Source organism: Haliotis asinina, chromosome 9 (genome assembly GCF_037392515.1).
Source record: "Haliotis asinina isolate JCU_RB_2024 chromosome 9, JCU_Hal_asi_v2, whole genome shotgun sequence".
Lineage (NCBI taxonomy): Eukaryota > Metazoa > Mollusca > Gastropoda > Lepetellida > Haliotidae > Haliotis > Haliotis asinina.
In genome coordinates, this window is record NC_090288.1 from 43,735,700 (window position 1) to 43,756,123 (window position 20,424).

Below are 20,424 nucleotides of genomic sequence, written 5' to 3' on the forward strand. Positions count from 1 at the left end.
CAAAAGAATAGGAGTAACGTAATCCTACCCCATCCATTACAATGTGCTAAAAGCAGAGTCATTGGTTTGAATCTAACTTTATTGTACAGTTCCAACTTTATCAAGAACAAGTGCTTCTGTATCAAATAGACAAGGTGCACGTGGTGTACAGTGGGGTATTCTTCTGAAGTTTGTGTGCGTTTTATCTTCTGTTTGCTTCTTATCTTTTCATGAACTGCGGTAATAGATGCCTTAATTCTTTTTCACATATAACCAAACAGCACTTCCATTATAACCAACATGCTTGTAGGGTTGATCCATGTAATGATGGACGGTCATATATATTCACCAATGAGGTGATATATCCTTTATCACATAATAAGCAAACAAACAGCGCTGTGACAGTTACAGAGTAACTTGGTAAACTTCATAGCTTTCAAAGACATTCATAGGAAGCATATTTCACGTGATATTCTGTTTTGAGTTTGCGTGTTGTGTCTCCCTGTTGAGTTATATAGCCTTGTGTTGAGACATCTTTTGTATTAGTGGGCTGTGCACCTTGTGAGATCTGCAAGACGAGTGCTGTTTGTTATCGCCCACCCAATCACACTCATGTTTTTCACATGGTATCCTTCTCTCATCCAATTTTTGTGCAGAAAAACTAAAGCTGTCTGATACACATATGAACCAAATGATGGAAAATGCCTTGGCAGATTTGAAACGTAAGTGTCGCCATTTTCTGTTGCCGTCACTGTTAACAGCTGCTTTGCATGAATGGAGTTTCATATGTGATAGAGTCTACTGGGCACAGCTAACTGTTGTCGTGCTGCTCAGGAGGAACAGGTCATGTTGCACATCTGGGCACATTCTCCTCCACTTGCATGCTTATGTTTCAAGTTTTGTTTGACAATATTTGATGTAATGGATGTGTAACATACTGGAAGAGTAAGTAAAGCAGGAAGATGTAGTTATTTTTCATAACTGAAATATTCTGCTCATGAAACAGTGTACCTGCAATTTAGATGTACTTGCAACATGATACAGTATCTGATAATATTTATTTTGTAACCTGCTTGTCATGCATAATAATCTGCTTATGAAGTGTTAATGTGAAGGAGGGACTTCATTATATGACATATTGAGATGTGATATTGATATTTGTATCATGATTCGCTGTGAACACCTGTGTTGGAATTGGGATTCAGTAACTCACACCCGGAATTGGGATTCAGTAACCCATTCTCAGTATCAGGATTCAGTAACCCATGCTCGGAATTGGGATTCAGTAACCCATGCTCGAAATTGGGATTCAGTAGCCCATACTCTGAATCAGGATTTAGTAGCCAGTGCATGGAATTGGGATTCAGTAACCCATGCTCATAAATGGGATTCAGTAACCCATGCTTGGAATTGGGATTCAGTAACCCATGCTCGAAATTGGGATTCAGTAACCCATGCTCGAAATTGGGATTCAGTAGCCCATACTCTGAATCAGGATTTAGTAGCCAGTGCATGGAATTGGGATTCAGTAACCCATGCTCGGAATTGGGATTCAGTAACCCATGCTCGGAATTGGGATTCAGTAACCCATGCTCGAAATTGGGATTCAGTAGCCCATACTCTGAATCAGGATTTAGTAGCCAGTGCATGGAATTGGGATTCAGTAACCCATGCTCGGAATTGGGATTCAGTAACCCATGCTCGGAATTGGGATTCAGTAACCCATGCTCGAAATTGGGATTCAGTAGCCCATACTCTGAATCAGGATTTAGTAGCCAGTGCATGGAATTGGGATTCAGTAACCCATGCTCATAAATGGGCTTCAGTAACCCATGCACGGAATTGGGATTCATTAACCCGCACTCGTCATGAGAAGTGACTAGGGATCAGGTGGTCCAACTCCCTGACGTGGTTGACACATGTCATCATATCTTAAATGCTTAGATGGTGATGATGTTAATCTCTGGATTGTCCAGTGTTGATTATTTTCAGACAGCTGCTATGTAACTGAAATATTGCTTAGTGTGGCGTTAGACAAACAAAAAACATGATGACGGAATAGGTCAGGTCTATGTTAAACAAACTGATAGATATTAACAGTGTTGTGGTATGGGGGACCCATAAAGGTCTGGGGTAGAATAGCACTTCAGCAACCCATACTTGCCATATAAGATAGAAGATGACTATACTTTTCGTAAGAGGCAACTATCAGGATCGGGTGGTCAAGCTCACTGACTTGGTTGACACATGTCATCATATCTTAAATGCTTAGATGGTGATGATGTTAATCTCTGGATTGTCCAGTGTTGATTATTTACAGACCGCCACTATATAGCTGGAATATTGCTGAGTGTGGCGTAAAACTAAACATACTCACTCCCTCACTATGGTAGGGGGGTAACAAAAGTAGAAGCATTTGCTGGGTGGATTGAGACCTTGTACACAGCTGGCGAGGTGCTGATTAACTGGACAGCTTAAATTGTGTGACCTTCCCAGCTGAGCGTCACCACTGGCTTGGTGTTGAATGTGATGAAGAGCACAAACTTACTCACTCACACGATCACTCAGACACTCACACTCAGTGTTGTGTGGATCAGTTCACTTTCACTATCAGCCATACCTGCAGAAATTATATGGATTTATTTGTCCATATGAAAATCATATTTCTGCTGAAACACAGCAGACAGTGTTATGTGGAACAAATTTTATTGCTCTAGTTGTCAAGCCAAAATTTGGCAAAGGATGGGTAACCAGTTGTCTCTGCATGTCAGTCATTTGTGCAAGTTTGTTCCCTTGGGTTTATAACTGTGTGTACTACACACTTAAGATTATCTGACAAGATTTGTCAAGACAATACTTGTACATGTTTTACCACATCTGAGACCTTCATTACTGTTGGGGGGTGGCGGTGGGGTAGCCTTGTGGTTAAAGCATATGCTTTTCACACCGAAGACCCAGGGCCCTGTCCCCCTTCCATGATATTGGAATATTGCTAAAAGTGGCGTAAAGCCCAACTGACTCATAACTGTGGGATTTGCTCCCATGTGAAACTGACATGTAATGATTTTGAAAAATATTGTTCAGACTCAGTATTAGTACACAGAATACGAAGTCAAGTTCATTTATAATCAGCACAAGCTCATGTTTTCTTGACATTCTGTATGATATAATATGGCTCACTTTTTCATGTTCCATAAATTGTGCTTGACAAGCTTTGGATATTTATGTCCATTGTTATATCTGCTGTCAGACATATAGATTTGTTATAACATCTATGTATATGCTTTATGCTTTATATATACAATATGTATGTATGTATCTTTTAAAAAAGATGTGTATTACAGGCTATAATTGTTATGTGCAATCTTTAAACATGAATAACATTCCAGATGATGTATTTCTAGTTTTTTACATAAAACCTTTTTCCTTCTAATGAAATAAAATATTCCCATTCATTTCACAATCTTTGTCCAAACAATGGTGGTAAGTTGGAGTAGATGTCTCTATTGTCATTATCATCTATCTTATACTTTTCAGTTTAGCTGCATTGTCTTTTACGTACATATAATCACTGCTTGCCAGCTTAACACTATCAAAATCCCATCCATGCTCTCATCTTGCCTCCTTGCATTGCAAACGTCAGCTGCTTCAATATTTAAGACCAGGTTTAATTTTTTTAAGCATTCTATGGTAATATTAAAAATTAAGGTGTTCAAACAGATTTAAAAATGAAAATGAAGTGAAAATTATAAGCATATAACCTGGAGATATTATCACTTTTTTATAAAATGGTAAAATGTCCATGTATTTCACAGCATTGCATTGATAACAACTCAGTGAAATGTATTCAGTATGATACTATTCATGCACATTGTTGCGTTACAATCCTGTGAAATACTTTAACATAGTTTTGTAGGTATGATTTGTTGACATACAACAGTCCTATAAAGGACATGAAAGTAACAGTGTTCATTTACATTGTTTCAGTACAAACATTACATAAATGATAATGTTCATTCACATAGTTGCAATGCAGTCATTCAAATCAAGGTGCAACATTGCTAATATACATTGTTGCAATATAAACAATCCTGTGAAATACATGGGTGCAGCATTGCTTATGTACATGATTGTGATACAGTCCTTTGAATTAAATACATGGATGTAAGATCAACATTGGAAGCTGTGGGTTATCTGAAGACCTGGGTTTAGTTCCTTTAATATAGTTTTTCCAAAGCAAATCTTTGTTTCACCCAGTGTGGACAGACATAGAATAGCATATTAAGTTTGAATCAGTATAAAAACTTGGTTCACTTTTTTGTGTGCATTGTGAAAACACAAACAATTCTATTGAACACATCTAGGTGTTATATTTTCATCTTGGTAAGCTGGCTTCAGCACAACTATTCCTTTGTAGTCATACTATTATGAATAATCTGTTTGTTTCAGTGCAACTTAAAGAATCTCGTCAACAGTGTGACAGTAGCAACAGTCTGATACAGTCGCTTGAGGGTAAGACATTTAATTACCTGTCCATATTGTTGATAAATTTAAAGCCGAATTTGTTTGAAGGTGTGTGTTCCACAACCCAGATTAAACTGAGCCAGCGACTGAAATCAGGATTGGGTTATGCTGATTGTGGAGATGGTGGATCGCTGGTTGGTGATCAACGAAAGAATTGTCATATTTACTGTCCAGAGTTATGCCCCTTTGATCCCAGAATCTGTTTGTCGTGGCTTCTAATCCTTGATCTGTCAGTATGATAACCACTTTGTTCTCGGATCAAGTAGAAACACTGTGACATCAATGAAAACTGTTCAACGCAATCATAGACCAAGTCACACTCAGCCAAAATGGTTTGATATCTACTAAAATGGAAATAGAAATTTTAATTAATATGAGATAGTTGTGCTACTTGTAGAATTATCCCAAGATGTGGCAAGAATTTAACTGTCTGTACAATCGGTTCCCCATACTGGTCTAGATTGCCAGTACTTTGTGACAGTGTTATTTGGCTCCTGTACTACTGAAGATCACCCTCTCCATGGGAGTTATTGGATGGAACTTATTCCTTAGTAATTGAGTTATGGGGTAGTGTAGTGGTTACAGCGTCATGTTGAAGACCTGGGATTGATTCCTCACATGAGTACAGTGTGTGAAACCCATTTCTGGAGTCACCCGTTATGATATACCTGAGATAATGCTAAACATGTAAAACCATGCCCCCTCACTCATTCCTGAGTAGTAAACCTGTGAAGTGGTCTTTCCTAGCCCATGTTTGTCGTAAGAGGCGACTAATGGGAGCAAGGGGTTAGGCTCGCTGACTTGGTTGATGCATGTCATTGCATCCAATTGCATATATTGATGCTCATGCGTTTGGTCACTGGATGGTCTGAACCAGACTTGATTATTTACAGACCACTGCCATAAGCTGGAATGTTTCTCAGTCTCTCACTATGTAATGTCAGCTAAAAATGGACTGACTGATTTGGTGCCATTGTGTTCTGATCATAGCATTGTGTTTCATGGAACTGTGAGAAATTTAAGAATACCAAATATGTCTTCAATGTATATTAACATTAAATATTATTCACTTGCCAACACCATTTTAGTTTTGAAGTAATTGCTCATTGATATGTTTATTTCAGCTCAAATTGAGCAGCTTGAGTCTGAACTCTCCGTGTACAAGATCCCCCAGTCAGAGAAAGCCGAGACGACATTGTTAGCGCATGCTAGTAATGTTGATGAGGATGACGAAACCACCATCAATGGTGTTCACAACCATCTCTCTTCTTCATCTCTATCATCGAGTGTGAGTGACCTCTCGGATGACGATGACTGGAAAGGTGGGTGAACCCAGTTTCGATTTAACAATAACAGGAATTAACAAATTGGACAGATGGCTGATTTTTGGAGTATCCATCATGCTGTACAAGGGGCTGTTGGGTATCCTAGTGGTTAAAGCATTTGCTCATCATGCTGTTCTATTCCCCGTATTTTTGTATATCTGAAGCTCATTTCTGGTATTGTCTGATGTGATATTGATGGATCATTGCTAAAATCAATGTAAAAACATACTATGATGCTGTAGCACAGGTCTGTTTCGATGCATAAAGAGTCTGTCGAAACAGCTGGTATAGTTACCTCCCTTTAGTACTTTAACTAATTCAGTATCTTTGGCTTAGAGAGTTGACAGTTTCGATTATGAAGGACAACAGTGATATGGTTGGGCTTGAAAACTAAATATAAGCACAATTGTGACATATATTTGGCCATGCTATCTACAAAATTGATCATGTACATGTATTGTGATATGGTTTGAATGATACATATTGTGTCATTAAGGTGCTATATCATCACAGTCAGATTGAAGGAAGGTGGATATCTAGCCTTGAGATGTGATTCTTTCAACAGTGGACAGTTCATGTTTGAAACTATTTTGCAAAGTGAATAAAACACTGCGTCTGATTGGTCGTCATGTGTTGATGGATCTCTCTGTTTACAGCGCTTTTGGAAGAAGCTCGGGAGGCACAGAGAAGGGCAGAGCTGGAGCTCAGGAAAACACGAGGTAAGAGCATGCTGAAAACATTTTTACAGTCACTTATCAATTGGTGGCCACAGGGTGGGTCACTCCAAGACTCACAGGTCTGGTTTGATTAGTGTTTAAATTGTACCATTGTACTAGGTCTGTAAATATCCTAAAATGTTTTGCGAAATATTTTGAATGAAAAATTGTCTTTATTTATGTCAGAATTTTTAAGTTTTGCAAGTACTTTTAGAACCAGACTGTCTCATCATTTACACTATTGCCATTTTATTTTCAAAAGTACTCTTTATATGACAAGTGCTTCCAATCATGACAAATTGTAGAAGATTTTACCTAAATTTGTTTTACTTACATGTTCAGATGAGCTTGAGCTCAGCAAGGCAAGGGCAAAGAAAAACAGTGATGAGACACTAGCAGTGCGGGGCCAGTTGTTGGAGGCACAGAGACAAGCCAAGGATAGCCAAGACACAGTGACAGATCTTCAGGGTAGGGCCTTGTTGTGTATATACTTAGACACTAGGTCTTTGTGTGTGTAATTACATAGACACGAGGGCCTTGTCATCTGCAGATATCCTTCAAGAGGAGAAGGTCATGTTTTGTCCAGACCTTCAGAATAGGTCCTTTTTGTGGAAAGAGCTTCAGAATAGGTCTTTTTTTATGTATTGACCTTCAGTGTAGGACCTTCTTGTGTGTTGACCTTGAGCATAGATCCTTGTTTTGTAAAGACCTTCAGAGTAGGTCTTTTTTGTGTATTGACCTTCAGAATTGGTCCTTGTTGTGTATTAACCTTCATGGTTGGGCTTGTTATGTATCGACTTTCCTGGAAGGGCATTGTATAAAGATCTTTAAGGAATCTGTGTTTCGTGATTCAGCATGCATGTTCCTTCACAACTGAAATGTCCTTACATGTATGACCCAGCGCATGTACGTCAACATAAATAGTTCCTGGGTAGATAAGTTGATGTCTTTAGTGTGGACCACTGAAACTCATTTCAGGGTGGGCGTGGATGATGTTGATGGGTGATGCAGCCAAGAGTCAACTCTTCAGGCCCTTAGTCCATTATCTATTCATTCAGTACATCAGGAAAACTTTGGGAATGAGAGTTTGAATCTTACAGTGATATATCCTCACCTTACCGTAGCAACATGGAAATACTGAAATGAATAGTTTAATACATAGACATCATAGCGTGTGAGTGCTGACATACCCTGTAGCCCCCCTCCTCCGTCCTGTGTGCTGTGGCATCTCCACAACCTCCTCCGCCGCATCCTCACATTGCTGACTCCCAGTTAGAAGTCATGTATGTCTCAGATTTTATGTAAGGTAGTCCACTACTCAGTTTGTTTCCTTTCTATGCAGGAACCCAGGTTTGTTTCTTGAAGTAATGTGTCCAGTCATTTGACTCCGTAATTTCACAAAACCAAAGACATTTGGTTGTAAACTGATCCATCCAGCGTTTCTTTTGAAATTCAGTACCCAAGTTTAAGAAATGTGGAACACAAGGTATGCTCAGTCCATTTTAGACGATCATGTTTGTAAGAAAGATAAGCAGGTCCAAGACATTGCCATGATGTTACACTGACATTATAACAGCAAATGTATTGTAGATGTTCCCTTTCCTTCTGTCTTTATCATCACCAATAGCACCTGAGTTTCTGTACATTCAATACTGCCATTCATTACTGCCATGTGTATTGGCAACCGTGTAAATGCTGTCTTCATTTTCAGACCAATTGCGAAAAGCCGAAACAGCAACTAAAGACGTCAAACAACAAATATTAGATCTAAGGGGTCAGTACTTACTTCATTCAATGAGACTATTACTGCATCAGTCTGAGGTGCATAGTGAAAACTTTTTCTCCGATTGCTCAGTTTCTCATTTCATACTACATATATCAACTTATGACTGAAATACAATGTAATGAATGTTGATCATCATATAATACAGTTGTAATCATGTCATCTCATGAAATCAACAGGATGTTGGGTCTAATTGTTCTGTATTAGACTGTTTAACTTGTAAATAACAATTCCTGGTCATCATTTTGTCTTCAGTACCATTTTGAAATGATTGCAGTAATTACAATTACGATACAAAATTTCATTACAAATATGTAAAGTTTGTCGATGTTCAAGGAATGGTTTCATTGCCTTCATACCAACTAACTCATGATCATTAAATTAACCTTGTTCGCTAATATTTTTGTAGACTACATGTCTATAACTGCTACAGTTCCCATGTATTAAAGACATCTCATGTTACCGGCCTTCACCTTCTAACTGCACCTTGTTCTTTTCACCTCTTCTCTCCCCAATTACCTCCCCTTGCATGTTGATGCATGCTATGACCTATGACCTGGCAATGGCGCCTAACAGATCGCCTGTTGGACGAGCAAGAACTCACTCGATCAAATCATGTGGAGGCTGATAATCTGAAGCGTGAGTTGTCAATGACATTTGTTTTCAACAGAGACGTGTATGTACGCTGGCAAAGTCTCCTCGATGCTGTACTTTCGCTTTGTACTAACAGTTATGAGAATCAGCTTGTAAATAATTAATAGTGGAACCAAGTACATTGTTGCAAGGCAGAATATGGGGAATGTTTGTTTCTGGAGTTTAATCACAATGATGGAGGGCAAGGTTATTGGGAGGCTTACACACATGGGTTATGAAGCACACAGACCCACATAGCTAGTTTATCTGTCAACTCCATTCTGTTATGATAAATAGCCATCACTCAGTCACAACCTCATTAAAGAAGTGATGCCACCAGCTCAGTATTTCAATTAGCACCAAAACAGTAATTCCCTCAGTCAGCTACCATTTAAAGTATCTTTTCGAAAGGATATGCGGTCAAGTAACTGGCATGTTTGTGATTGGAGTTTACCTTGATATATAGGATCAGATCAGAAGACTGTCCGTTGGAAAGATGTTAAGCTGAGTATGTATTGGGAAGTGGGAAACCCTGTTCACATAGAGACGGTTCTAAGCAATAGTGCTGATTACTAGTAATGATGCTGTTTGTTGGAATCATATGGGAGCACTGGTACTGGGTTGAAGGTCTATTTTCAGCATTGTATAAGTCAGGCCAGAAAGGAATGGTGATGACTCTCTATACTGTATTTATCATGATAAAAAGGACAGTTGACTCACTGAAATTTTGATGAAAATCAGTGAGAAAATTTGAAAACAGTTACTATCTCAGGGTACCTTCTGAAATATTTGTGCTGCATAATGGTATATACAGTTCTAACTAATTGACAGACATGCATCAACATATGAGTTGAGAATGATCTGATGTGACCTCTTAGTGTTCAGTTCAGTAGAACCTCAGACAATCAGTCAATGTGAGATTGTACATGCTACAAGTGTAAGCCTATCAATGCACTACAGGCCAGAGGGAAGCCTCTCAGTTCTGCTCATCATAGGTCGTAGCTGTATAAACACTCTAGTTAGATCTGCATATATCTATCACTAGCTTCTCACTCAGCAGTACTCCGAACATTCCAGTTAGATCTGTATACATCTATCACTAGCTTCTGACTCTGTCAGACCCCAAACATTCTGGTTAGATCTGTATACGTCTGTCACAAGGTTCTCACTCGGTCAGACCCTGAACATTCTAGGTAAGCGTACATGCATCTGTCACTAGCTTCTGACTCAGCCAGACCCCCCCAAAAATAAGTTAGATCTGCATACATCTGGCACTAGCTTCTTCACTCAGCCAGACCCTGAACATTCAGGTTAGACATGGATATATCTGTCACCTCTCACAGAGCCACATACTGAACATTCTAGTTAGATCTAGATACTTCTGTCACTAGCCTGACTTGGTCAGAATGTAGCCACCTGTCAATATACCTCTATCTAAGGGTGCTGGGGCCTAGCTTTCTTGGTTGAGGAACTAGAATGTGCATGACTGAAATATAACACCTATGAAAACGGAATCCAGTGCCTTTCTTTCACTGATTCCCCAATTTTTGTTTGACAGAAAATCTTGAAAGTGAGAGAAGTAGCCATAAGGAGACTAAGACTGGTCTTCACACTGCAAAAAGTATGTGGACTACTCTCTTCACTCTCCTGAAACACTTTCTGAAAATAAAATTTGTTGATTTTGGACCATCTTTACATGCACAGTTTTCCTTTGTGTTTATACTGATTCACTAATGGTGAGGTTTTGGAAGCAACTTGGCTCCATTTAGCTGTATTTCTTCTGTGTTAGATTAGTGGAATACTCTGTCTTAGTTGACATATCTCGTAGTTAGATCTCTGTAGAAAGCTTTTATTCTCTTTTGGGCAAATGTACAAAATGTTGAAAAATGTAAAAATGTCTGTGTTCGATTGTAAAGGAAGCTGTGTGTCAATCCATTGGAACCAGAATATTATTTTTCTAACATTTACAGACCTGTGAAGATCCTGGGTTTGATTTGATCTTCAGTAACCGATGCTTGTCTTAAGAGGCGACATTGTATCCCAATGGCATAAATCAATGCTCATGGTATTGATCCCTGGATTGTGTGGTGTAGACTCAATTACTGATAGACCGCCACCATTTAGCTGGAATATGCTGAATGCGGCATTAAACTAAACTCACTATCATTTACAGGATTTTGCAATTTTTATGTGTAAGTTATTTGTCATGTTAGAAAAGAGTGACATTGTTACAACTACGAAAATAGGCAAATCCTCCTAGGATTAGTATTACCTGGATGCTTCCATTGTATCAACACATTAGTTCATGTACTGCAGATATATATAGAAGCTTAGAGCTATATTTCTCACTGTCTTCATGCTCTGTTTGATTGTCTCAAGGATGACCACTGTCTGGCCCTGGTTTATCTTGATGTTGTTTCTGCTGTTCCAGGGCAGCTACAGGAAGCTCAACAAAACGCCAAACAAAGTCACAACGAGGCTGAACAACTCCGAAGTAAGCTGTCACATGTTAATAATTTTGTAGGAGACATGGTTTTCACTGTTTGCGGACTATGGTACATGTATTTGTTTGTGTTATGGAGTCTGCAGTTGGTTTCACAAATTCATGTCTGTACAAGAGTGGGTAGCCTAGTGGTTAAAGTTTTGGGTCATTATGCTGCAGACCTGGTTTTCTGTTTCCCACATTGGTACAATATCTGAAGCCCAATTTTGGTGTCCCTGCCATATTGCTGGAATATTGCGAAAAGCAGTGATAAACTCAACTCACTCACTCACATCAGTAGCCTGTTTGATCCCATGGGATAGGATCCAAGGTTGATCCTTGGACTTCACCAAGGTTGTAAATGCCTTCACCACCATTTTTGTAGGTTTTCCTTTGGCAATTTTCCGACAGACTTCTAGTTAAAATCCTTTAAAATCTTTGTTTATGTTCAAGTGTTCATTAAAGAAATTCATTTAATTTCTGAAAAGTTGAAGTTAAGGAAACAAAATGTTCATGTTATCTGTGATAATAGTCTGAAGAACGAGGAAATCAGTAATGCCTTGTACCTTATATAACATTGGAATCACTCATAAAAGGTCTAGCAATGTGTTACAAGAACAAGTAAAGTAACTTATGACATTTAATGGAACTTCTTATATAGTGTTGTGAGGTAATTCACACAAAACTGGTTTGTGCCAAACAGTTACAAGCTACGTCTGTTTTCATTAGATGGTGAAGTAAGACTTTGGGGCTAAACTATTACGTCTTTTGGAATGGAAAGTTCCTTTGCAATGCTCATCACCTGTGGTTTGTAGGACTGGCTAAAAAGTTTGATAACTGGAAATGTTATCAATGGGAAACATTATGTGACAAAATAGTTTTAATTTATTCACATTATACACAAAAATGGGATTTTTTTCATGGTGTGCATTTAAATTATGTTCAGGATGCTGTTTTGTTGCTAATCGATGCGTAAGCATTCACTCTGCCATTGATCTGACATATATTAATTTCTTTCAGACTTTTGTAGCATTTTTTCTCAATATATATCTCCGATTATTTTTAGTTAATGATAATCAATGTCTATAATCTATATTGATCTGTTAAACTGGAAGTGATTGACACATACTTGGTTGTGTCATTGTGTTTATTAGCTTTGCTACACATTCACTATTAGCTGATCATACATACTAATGCAGAGATCAGCTGAGATAGACTGGCTACTTTGATTACTGAATCAGGATGAGGATCAGACCCATGAACATCCAGGTTAATGTGAGAGGTGACTAAGGGGATTGGGTAGTCAGACTTGCAGACTTGGTTGACACATGTCATCGGTTCCTAGTTACATAGTATGATGCTCATATCTTGATCTCTGAATTGAATGGTCCAGACTCGATATTTTAGAGACCGCCATTATATAGCTGGAACATTGGTGAGTGCGACCATAAACAACCAAACCCAGCGGATCATGATTATGACTGGTGTTTACATTTTCATGTTGGCTAAATTGATATCTTCCCATTATGACTCCTTACCGTATGAGTTCTCCCAGTTTGATTAAGGATTGACTGTGTATTTCTTTTGTTGCATTGAAGTATGAAACTAAAAACCAATGTGCAAACTATGAATCCATGTAGTGGATTCTCACAAAATTTTGCACATTGGTTTTTAAATTCATACTTCAATGCAATGAAAGAAATACACAGTCAATCCTTATAATTAAATTCAGCAACAAATACTATACCCTTTCAACAATATGTTCTTTAAACATAATCAAATTCATCGAAACATATATCTCTGTTACCACCGATTAACATTTTAGGTGTAAGAATTCGGTAATGGCGTGACATGAATCAGGTGACTCATTTACATAAAATGACACGCCTACCAAACCATTAGCCTATCAGCATAGAGCACCCGAATACAGCTGTCAATCAACCAAGCTAACATCGGTCGGCGAATCAGAGTGGAACAACTCGACGTGACGCGTCCCGGTATCGGCAAAGTTTCAAGTTCAAACGTTTGAATTACTACCTGCGAACTGAAAGATACAGCTTGAAAAGTGAGAATTGGAAATTAAGCCCAGTGATATGAAGTTAATGGAACTGAGATTGTAGTATTTGCGCAAGTGGAAAGAGGGTGTGATGTGACTGGGATTGCGATGCCATGAACTGATGTTCCAACGTGCGCTTGCTCTTGTCCAGGCGATGCAATGTTATTAACGTTCATGGATAATTTTGAGTTGTTTGTTTATGTTAACCATAATGTATCACTTCAATGTTTACTCAAAGTTCATAAGGTACCCGAGTACAAGGGAATTCCCCTGCTGTGTAAAGGTATTCCCTGACATTCCTCAGGTCCGAAAGTAGTCCGGTTCAGTGGGCGTAGCTTATTTTTTTCAGATTCATTGGGAAATGAACTCAGAAGAAATGTTCCCAGTTAACCAATCAGATTGCCAGAATTTTAATGAACACAATAAAAATTTAATTATCTACTAATGAACATAAACATTTAATGGGGCACCCCTACCCTCAGTAATGTACTGCACCATATAGTTGATTATGTCCAGTTTGTCTACTCTTTGAAATAAACCTATAAGAGAGAATCCCAGGGCGTTCCTATTATGATTAGAAGCCATAACTGATTGGAAGAAATAACTCCCATATTCAGAATAAAACTTAGTAAACCTATAGTACAGGTTGGTTGTTTTGAACATTGGACATAATCATCAACTTTGAATCAAATTATAAGCTGTAGGACGCAGAGGAATATTCAGTCACTTTTCCGACAGTGATTATGTCATGGAATTTACTGCCCAATGGAGCTGTTTATGCTATTTTCCTGAATCATTTCAAACAATGGTAAGCTCAATAGAAGTTCACAATTACTTTGCTTTAAATATTTGGACTAGATTTTGTCAAGTCATCCATGGATACCTCAAGCATGGCTGTATTGATCTAACTGCAGACAAATATTATCAACATAACATCGAAGTGTTCATGTCATTATACCGAAGACGTTATTCACTACCTTTTCACATTTTGGAACTTTCAAAACATAAGAAAAACTGTGTATTTGCTGCTTGTACAAAATAGAAATATGTGTAAGTCATTTTAAAGTACCATAATTTCATTAAACTGTCAATGGTGGACCCACCATAGGTTGTGTATTGGATGGGTAGTCAAAGTGGGAGTAGTCATAATGGGAATGAAGAGCTAAATTGAACATTCTTTGCTACTGTTGTGTAAGCCTTTCCTATAGCTATGTTGTTGACGTGATTAGTCTTGCTCAGTTCTTTGTAAACTGTGTCAGGTATTCTTTGTCCTGACTACTATTTTCTTCTCTCTCCCTCAACCCAAGATACAGTGGAAACATTTGTGTTATATTCCCCAAGAACAGTGAAAACATCTCACCTGAAATGCAACCCACTACTGCATATACACACCATTATATGTTGGGATGTGTTCAGGTGAGATGTTTTTACTGTTAAAAGCAAACACACCACAGAAACGAGAGAGTTGCAAATAGTTTGAATCAGGTTAAGTTTAATTAATATTTTTACTAAAAATTCCCACATATTTGATAGAAGTGTCAGAATTTTTATAAGATCATTTTGTCTCATGATTCATGTACTGTTGAACCTTTTTTGTCATAAATCTTTTTTCATGTATTTTCATCCTCAGGAATTTTGTTTGCACCAAAGTAATATTGTCAGTTTATTGAAGGAAAAATCACAATTTTCGTAATCACACAATGTATCAATAACAATTAAGTATACATTGTAACAAGCATGTGCATCAAAATACGACATTCATATTATCATGCATGGCGTAACTATTAGCAAACAGGACATTATAAAGGCCGCAGAAATCAGTTTAGACAGATGTGTAATCAGAATGCATGCTTCCATCGTCATTGTTCATCAGTTCATTTCATGCCATTCCATGCAGAGTTTTTGTTTCATTAACATTGGATGTGAGTTTGTCTCCCTCCTGTCTATACCTGCATGATGTCTGACCCCAAGCTCTGGTTGTTTCTGATGCCTGACTGTTTGGGTCTGGCAGCTGGTTCTACAGACCTTCTCAGTTACCCAGGTGGTTTCGATCTCTCAGAAATACTCCATAAGTCTCTGTTAATATACATGATGGATATATTACTACCTTGCCACATTGATATAATAAATTGTTTCACCCCTCCATGCATGAATTTATGGTTGTAAATTAAATGTGAGATGTGTTTGTTTGAAATGGACTCAAGGTATTATTGATATCAATTTATTTTGGTTTTAAGAGCCCCCAGTTTGAAAAAGGCCTGAATTCAGTAATATTGTTTATGTTTGAAATAAAAATAAGACTGCCCAATCATACTGTTACAAATCAGGGTTCAGGTGACCCCCAGGATTATTGGTTTAGTTGGCTGTGCAGGGAATGATTGTGGGTTTGAATTCCAGATTTGCCCTCATAATGTTTTAAGATGTGCCAACACAATTCCAGTACTCCCGGGTTTCAGCAAGCTGGTGATTTTCTAACAGCTGCGTCACTAAGGCTTTCATTCCACATCGATGTGATGCCCTGTTTTGTAGCTGGAATGACTCATGCAAATATATAAATAATTACAATTCTACACGCTGCTTGTTTATGCATTCAAGCCATCACATTAGTTTACCCCTCAACAATTATGAAGCCATTACATGTTGCCTGAAAGATCATTACTCAAGGTTGTGTAAAAGACATTTTGATCACTATATCAAATTGAGTCAAAGTATAGTATACTGTTATCCTCTTTTGATGGAGATTCTTGAAGCCTGGGTATCTGAGGATGGCAAAGTTTGTCCTCTGCAAGTGGTTCTTCTGTCTGTTGATGCATCTTTTCTGTAGCTGAAACATATGCATGGGTTGTACAGGCAAATGAGGGGGTGAAGCAAGGATGTCTATTCAGTCTGTCTTCATTCAGGTTACTATCGTAATTGATAAGGTTAAGATTAGGGTCTAGGAATGAAGTTAGCATGAAAAGGGTTTAGAGTGTTGAATAGATTTAAAGAGAATGAAATCCTATTGTAATAGGGTCAGTTTGGAGAGCGCATGGCCAGCCTTAAAATAGCATGTCGGCTAACAGCATGGGTACTAGACTTTGAGGTTACTCCATTGACTTAGTGCAAGACTTTCTAAGACTATTTGTATTTGTATCCTGTCTCACTCTAGACAAGCTTAAGCACCTCCAGGAGGAGTTAGAGACGGAGAAAAAAGACAAACGAGATTCTCATGGATCCAAAAATACCCGCAGCGATTCATTTTCCAGTCGTCAGTCCGCTCGCACGAGAGGTAATGCTGTCTCCCTTCTATTGGCCCAGTCTTGTGTTGTATTTGCCAATGTCAAGTTGGTTGTCAGTGTTTTGGAAAGCATTGTTCTTCCTTCCTGGAATGGAATCTTGTTATTCGACATCATCCACATTATTCATTACATAGCACTGCTATGATGTCATTGTAAGATGTTCATTCTCTGAAAGTAGTCTTGCGTTTAGATCATTGCACATCCAGCACCATCGGCCATGCCATGATACCTCCTGGAGATGCCAGTGTGAGTAATTTCGTCTTATCTCCAGCAGAATTCATGGCGTTGAAGGAAGAGTGTGCCAACCTGAGGAAGAGGATACAAGCAATAGAGGCTGAGATGAAAATGTAAGTGTCACCTCTGGTTTTTATTGCCAATAGTCTTTTGATGCGGTGGTGTAGCCTTGTGATTAATGTGTTCACTCATCATGTTGAAGACCCAGATTTGATACCCCACATGGGTACAATGTGTTAAGCCCATTTCTATGGTTCCCTGTCATGAAATTGCAGGAATATTGCTAAGAGCAGCTAAAGATTGCCGTCACTCCTGTAATTTTTGGTATTTGAGATTCTTGATTGTTTATTTAGCCATGGGGTTTATGTTGCAGTAATGGTACATTGGGGGTGTTGTTAGAGTGTTTAACTTCCAAGACAGGAATGATTATAGAATGAACAACCACCCAAATGAATGTGAGCAAATGGATACTATTGCTGGCAGCATGGGCTGAGGTGTCATGATTCTTCAACATGTACAACCTTGTATAATGTACAATCTCTGTGTCGTAATAATTGAATGTACCGACTCATGTGAATAAAACTAGTGCAAAAAAAGGATTTCATCTTTACTGCTAGAAAATAAATGATTCAGATATTTCTGTTTTCCTCCTTTTCGCAACTTCAAAATATTAATCACATTCTTCTCTGTAAATCTGTATTGATGTTCTAATCCACAGAAGCTGTTGATCTTGGAAATGTTTTTAGTTAAGAATGGTATTCTGTATGTTCTGTTTGATGATATAAAGAATTGGACTTTAATCTTCTGCTTATTTTGGTGTGGATGGGTATGTTGTGCAAGATGTTATTAGGGATTGGGATTGAGAATGGACCGTTTTCAGGATTACTAGCCATTTTTGGAATTTGGAATGAGCCACTGTAAACTTCAAAATGTTAAGGGGCCATTTTTCATTCTAATGTGCAAAATGCCTTTCCTGATCTCTGGGTTATATTTTGGCCAGTTAGAAGATCCAAGTTTCAGTTTCTGTCTTTGACGCTTTATATGAGGTTACAATATATTCTCTCTTGATCAGGTCTCGGCGAGAAAATCTCCAACTCTCCTCAGAGTACAATAAACTTCAAGAATCCTACAAGAATCTGGAAGCACTGAAGGAGAAATTGGAGTCGAGTGAGTCTGCCTACAGACTCAACTTGACTGATGCTCAGAAAGATGCAGAACAGAGCAAACAGGAGGTGAGGCCTGGTCTGACAACAGCAGCAGCAGGCAGCTCCGCCACTACATGCACGCCTCATGTAAATGGGACCCAGGTATTTCACCATGCAATCAGTCGTGTTTGCTGGCAGCTTCAGCAGCAGCTTTCTTTGGTTGAAAAGTTTTATTTGGCTGACGTTTGGCACTTTTCTGTTTACTTTGGAATCTGACATAGTTTATGTTTAGTTTGGGAATGTCTTTTGTTTGGTGTTTGGATGTTGATAGAATTATCTTTTTGTTTTTTATTTTTTGATGAATATTAGATGTGTATTGTAGAAATCTTTTCAAATGATTTGAAATATCTTTGTGTATGTTGTGTGTTTCAGATATTTAAGGCAACTTTTTGGTTGAAAAAATGTTGGAAAAAGCATTAAGTCAAACCTAATCACTCACTAGGTCAGGTAAACGTTTCGTGAAAATTTATCAATTCGTAAAAATTCAAGTTATGATTTTGAAATATATCTTTGTAAGTTTGAAGGATTGACCCAAATTAGGAACATAAATTTTCAAATGTTTGTATATGTTGCATTTGACAGTTTGAAACAAGATTACAAAACAGATCTTAATCTTTCACTTTTATACTCATACATTAGCACAGAATGAAAAGTTGTTCTTATTAAGTCCACTCCTTAAAAATCTACATGTTCCCAGTTTCAAAGTGGGTATTGATCCAACATATTTTATTGAAGATGAGCCTTTGTGTCTACTATCTTTTTTTCTGCAGAACTAATGGTCTCAAGTAATCAAAATGAGATTTTAAATTTTTGAAATGTCAAAATAGCCAGCAGTGACAGAAATCAGTTTTGTATAAATTACTTAAGTTTCCCATTTCAATATAAAAACACTTGAAAATTGTCAGGAATACTTAAACACACCCATTTCTCAGACTCTCTGTTTTATACTACAGTTTGTCTCAAAAGGTGAAAAAAGTTCAGAGAACTTGATATCAATGTCATATCCATGTCATGAGTCCCATTAAATAAAGGTGAGCTTCTGTACCTCTAATACTTGTTTTGATTGGCCCCCAGGAACCTTAATCTATTGTCTAGAAACAAAACTGAATTTTTAAATTGTTATATGTAATTGTTCTTTAATCATCAAAGTAATTATCTCTTCCATACAAGATTTGTTTAGGAAAATACATTTTCAATGAGTGTTTTGTTCTTTTTGTAATTTAGTAAATTGTGCGGGTCTCTCATGTGAAGTTGTCATTCATATGACTTTCCCAAACTAGACATTACAAAGAAGAGCTCATGAATTATTAGTGGAATCATCTAAAGAGCAAGATGTTTATTTGGAAGTAATAACCAGCGTTGAGTGGAGCATGTTAGTTATTCACAGCATGGTGATTTCATCTGTCCCATTACAGTGTGTGTGTCATGCATTCCTTTCTCATCTTATCATCAGTAACAATTACAAAGTTGTTCATTAACAAGTATGTCAGTACTTTTTTTATTCAGCAGATGTAGTTTTAGTGTGACCTCAGTTTATGTGATCTGCATGCACAAGTGGAACATATTTTGTTTTGTTTGATCCAATTTGAAATTTGCATTGACTAAGATGTTGTGATTTTAATCACTTGTTCACATTGATGCCATTTTGCAGAAATTTCTGATTTGCTTTTATTGTTTGAATGTTTGAATCCTTTCTCTGTGTAACTTATTTGATAAATGGTTTACTTCCTGTATAATCTGGAACAAAACAAGGACCCTCATTGATCTTTAACTCTTAAATTTGAGTTTTGACAAGGATCTCATGACTTCCATACATAATTTTGACATTAAAATTTTGCACTGAACATATGTAAATGTTAAATGACATGTTTCAAACAAGTGAGCATTTTGAATGTTTGTTTCAATATCCAGAGAGTAAAATGTATGGATGATTTGCACCAGTTGAGGACCAAGTGTGACGAGTATGTGGCTGAGATCGACCATCTCAAGAAAGAGATGGATGGCGTGCTAGAAGACTATCGACAACTAGCGGACAAGAGCAAAGTGGTCAGTGACCCACAGAACAGCTTCAATATCTTCTTGAAAATTATTATTTGATCTAACTCTCTGACTGTTACACTGATGGAAAATGAAAGAAATCATTCTGAAATCCCATCATGGCCATACTTTGTTTATTCCAGGAACGTCATTTTGTTTGGAGAAGAAATTA

At 37.7% G+C, this 20,424-nt stretch overlaps 1 protein-coding gene across 15 annotated transcripts in view; it reads left to right on the forward strand.

Moving 5' to 3' along the window:
- LOC137297128 (sarcolemmal membrane-associated protein-like) overlaps nt 1–20,424 on the forward strand; it is a 94,424-nt gene that overhangs the window by 69,539 nt on the left and 4,461 nt on the right. The window contains exons 17-28 of one of the 15 annotated variants that reach the window (XM_067829126.1): nt 636–701; nt 4,429–4,491; nt 5,628–5,825; nt 6,485–6,547; nt 6,887–7,012; nt 8,256–8,318; nt 8,904–8,966; nt 11,392–11,454; nt 16,647–16,766; nt 17,048–17,123; nt 18,083–18,242; nt 20,127–20,261. In XM_067829126.1, the coding sequence (XP_067685227.1) occupies nt 636–701; nt 4,429–4,491; nt 5,628–5,825; nt 6,485–6,547; nt 6,887–7,012; nt 8,256–8,318; nt 8,904–8,966; nt 11,392–11,454; nt 16,647–16,766; nt 17,048–17,123; nt 18,083–18,242; nt 20,127–20,261 (1,196 nt within the window). Of the gene's footprint in view, nt 1–635; nt 702–4,428; nt 4,492–5,627; nt 5,826–6,484; nt 6,548–6,886; nt 7,013–8,255; nt 8,319–8,903; nt 8,967–10,518; nt 10,582–11,391; nt 11,455–16,646; nt 16,767–17,047; nt 17,124–18,082; nt 18,243–20,126; nt 20,262–20,424 lie in introns of all 15 variants that reach the window. The other 14 variants (XM_067829130.1, XM_067829125.1, XM_067829128.1 and 11 more) reach the window with 14 other exon arrangements.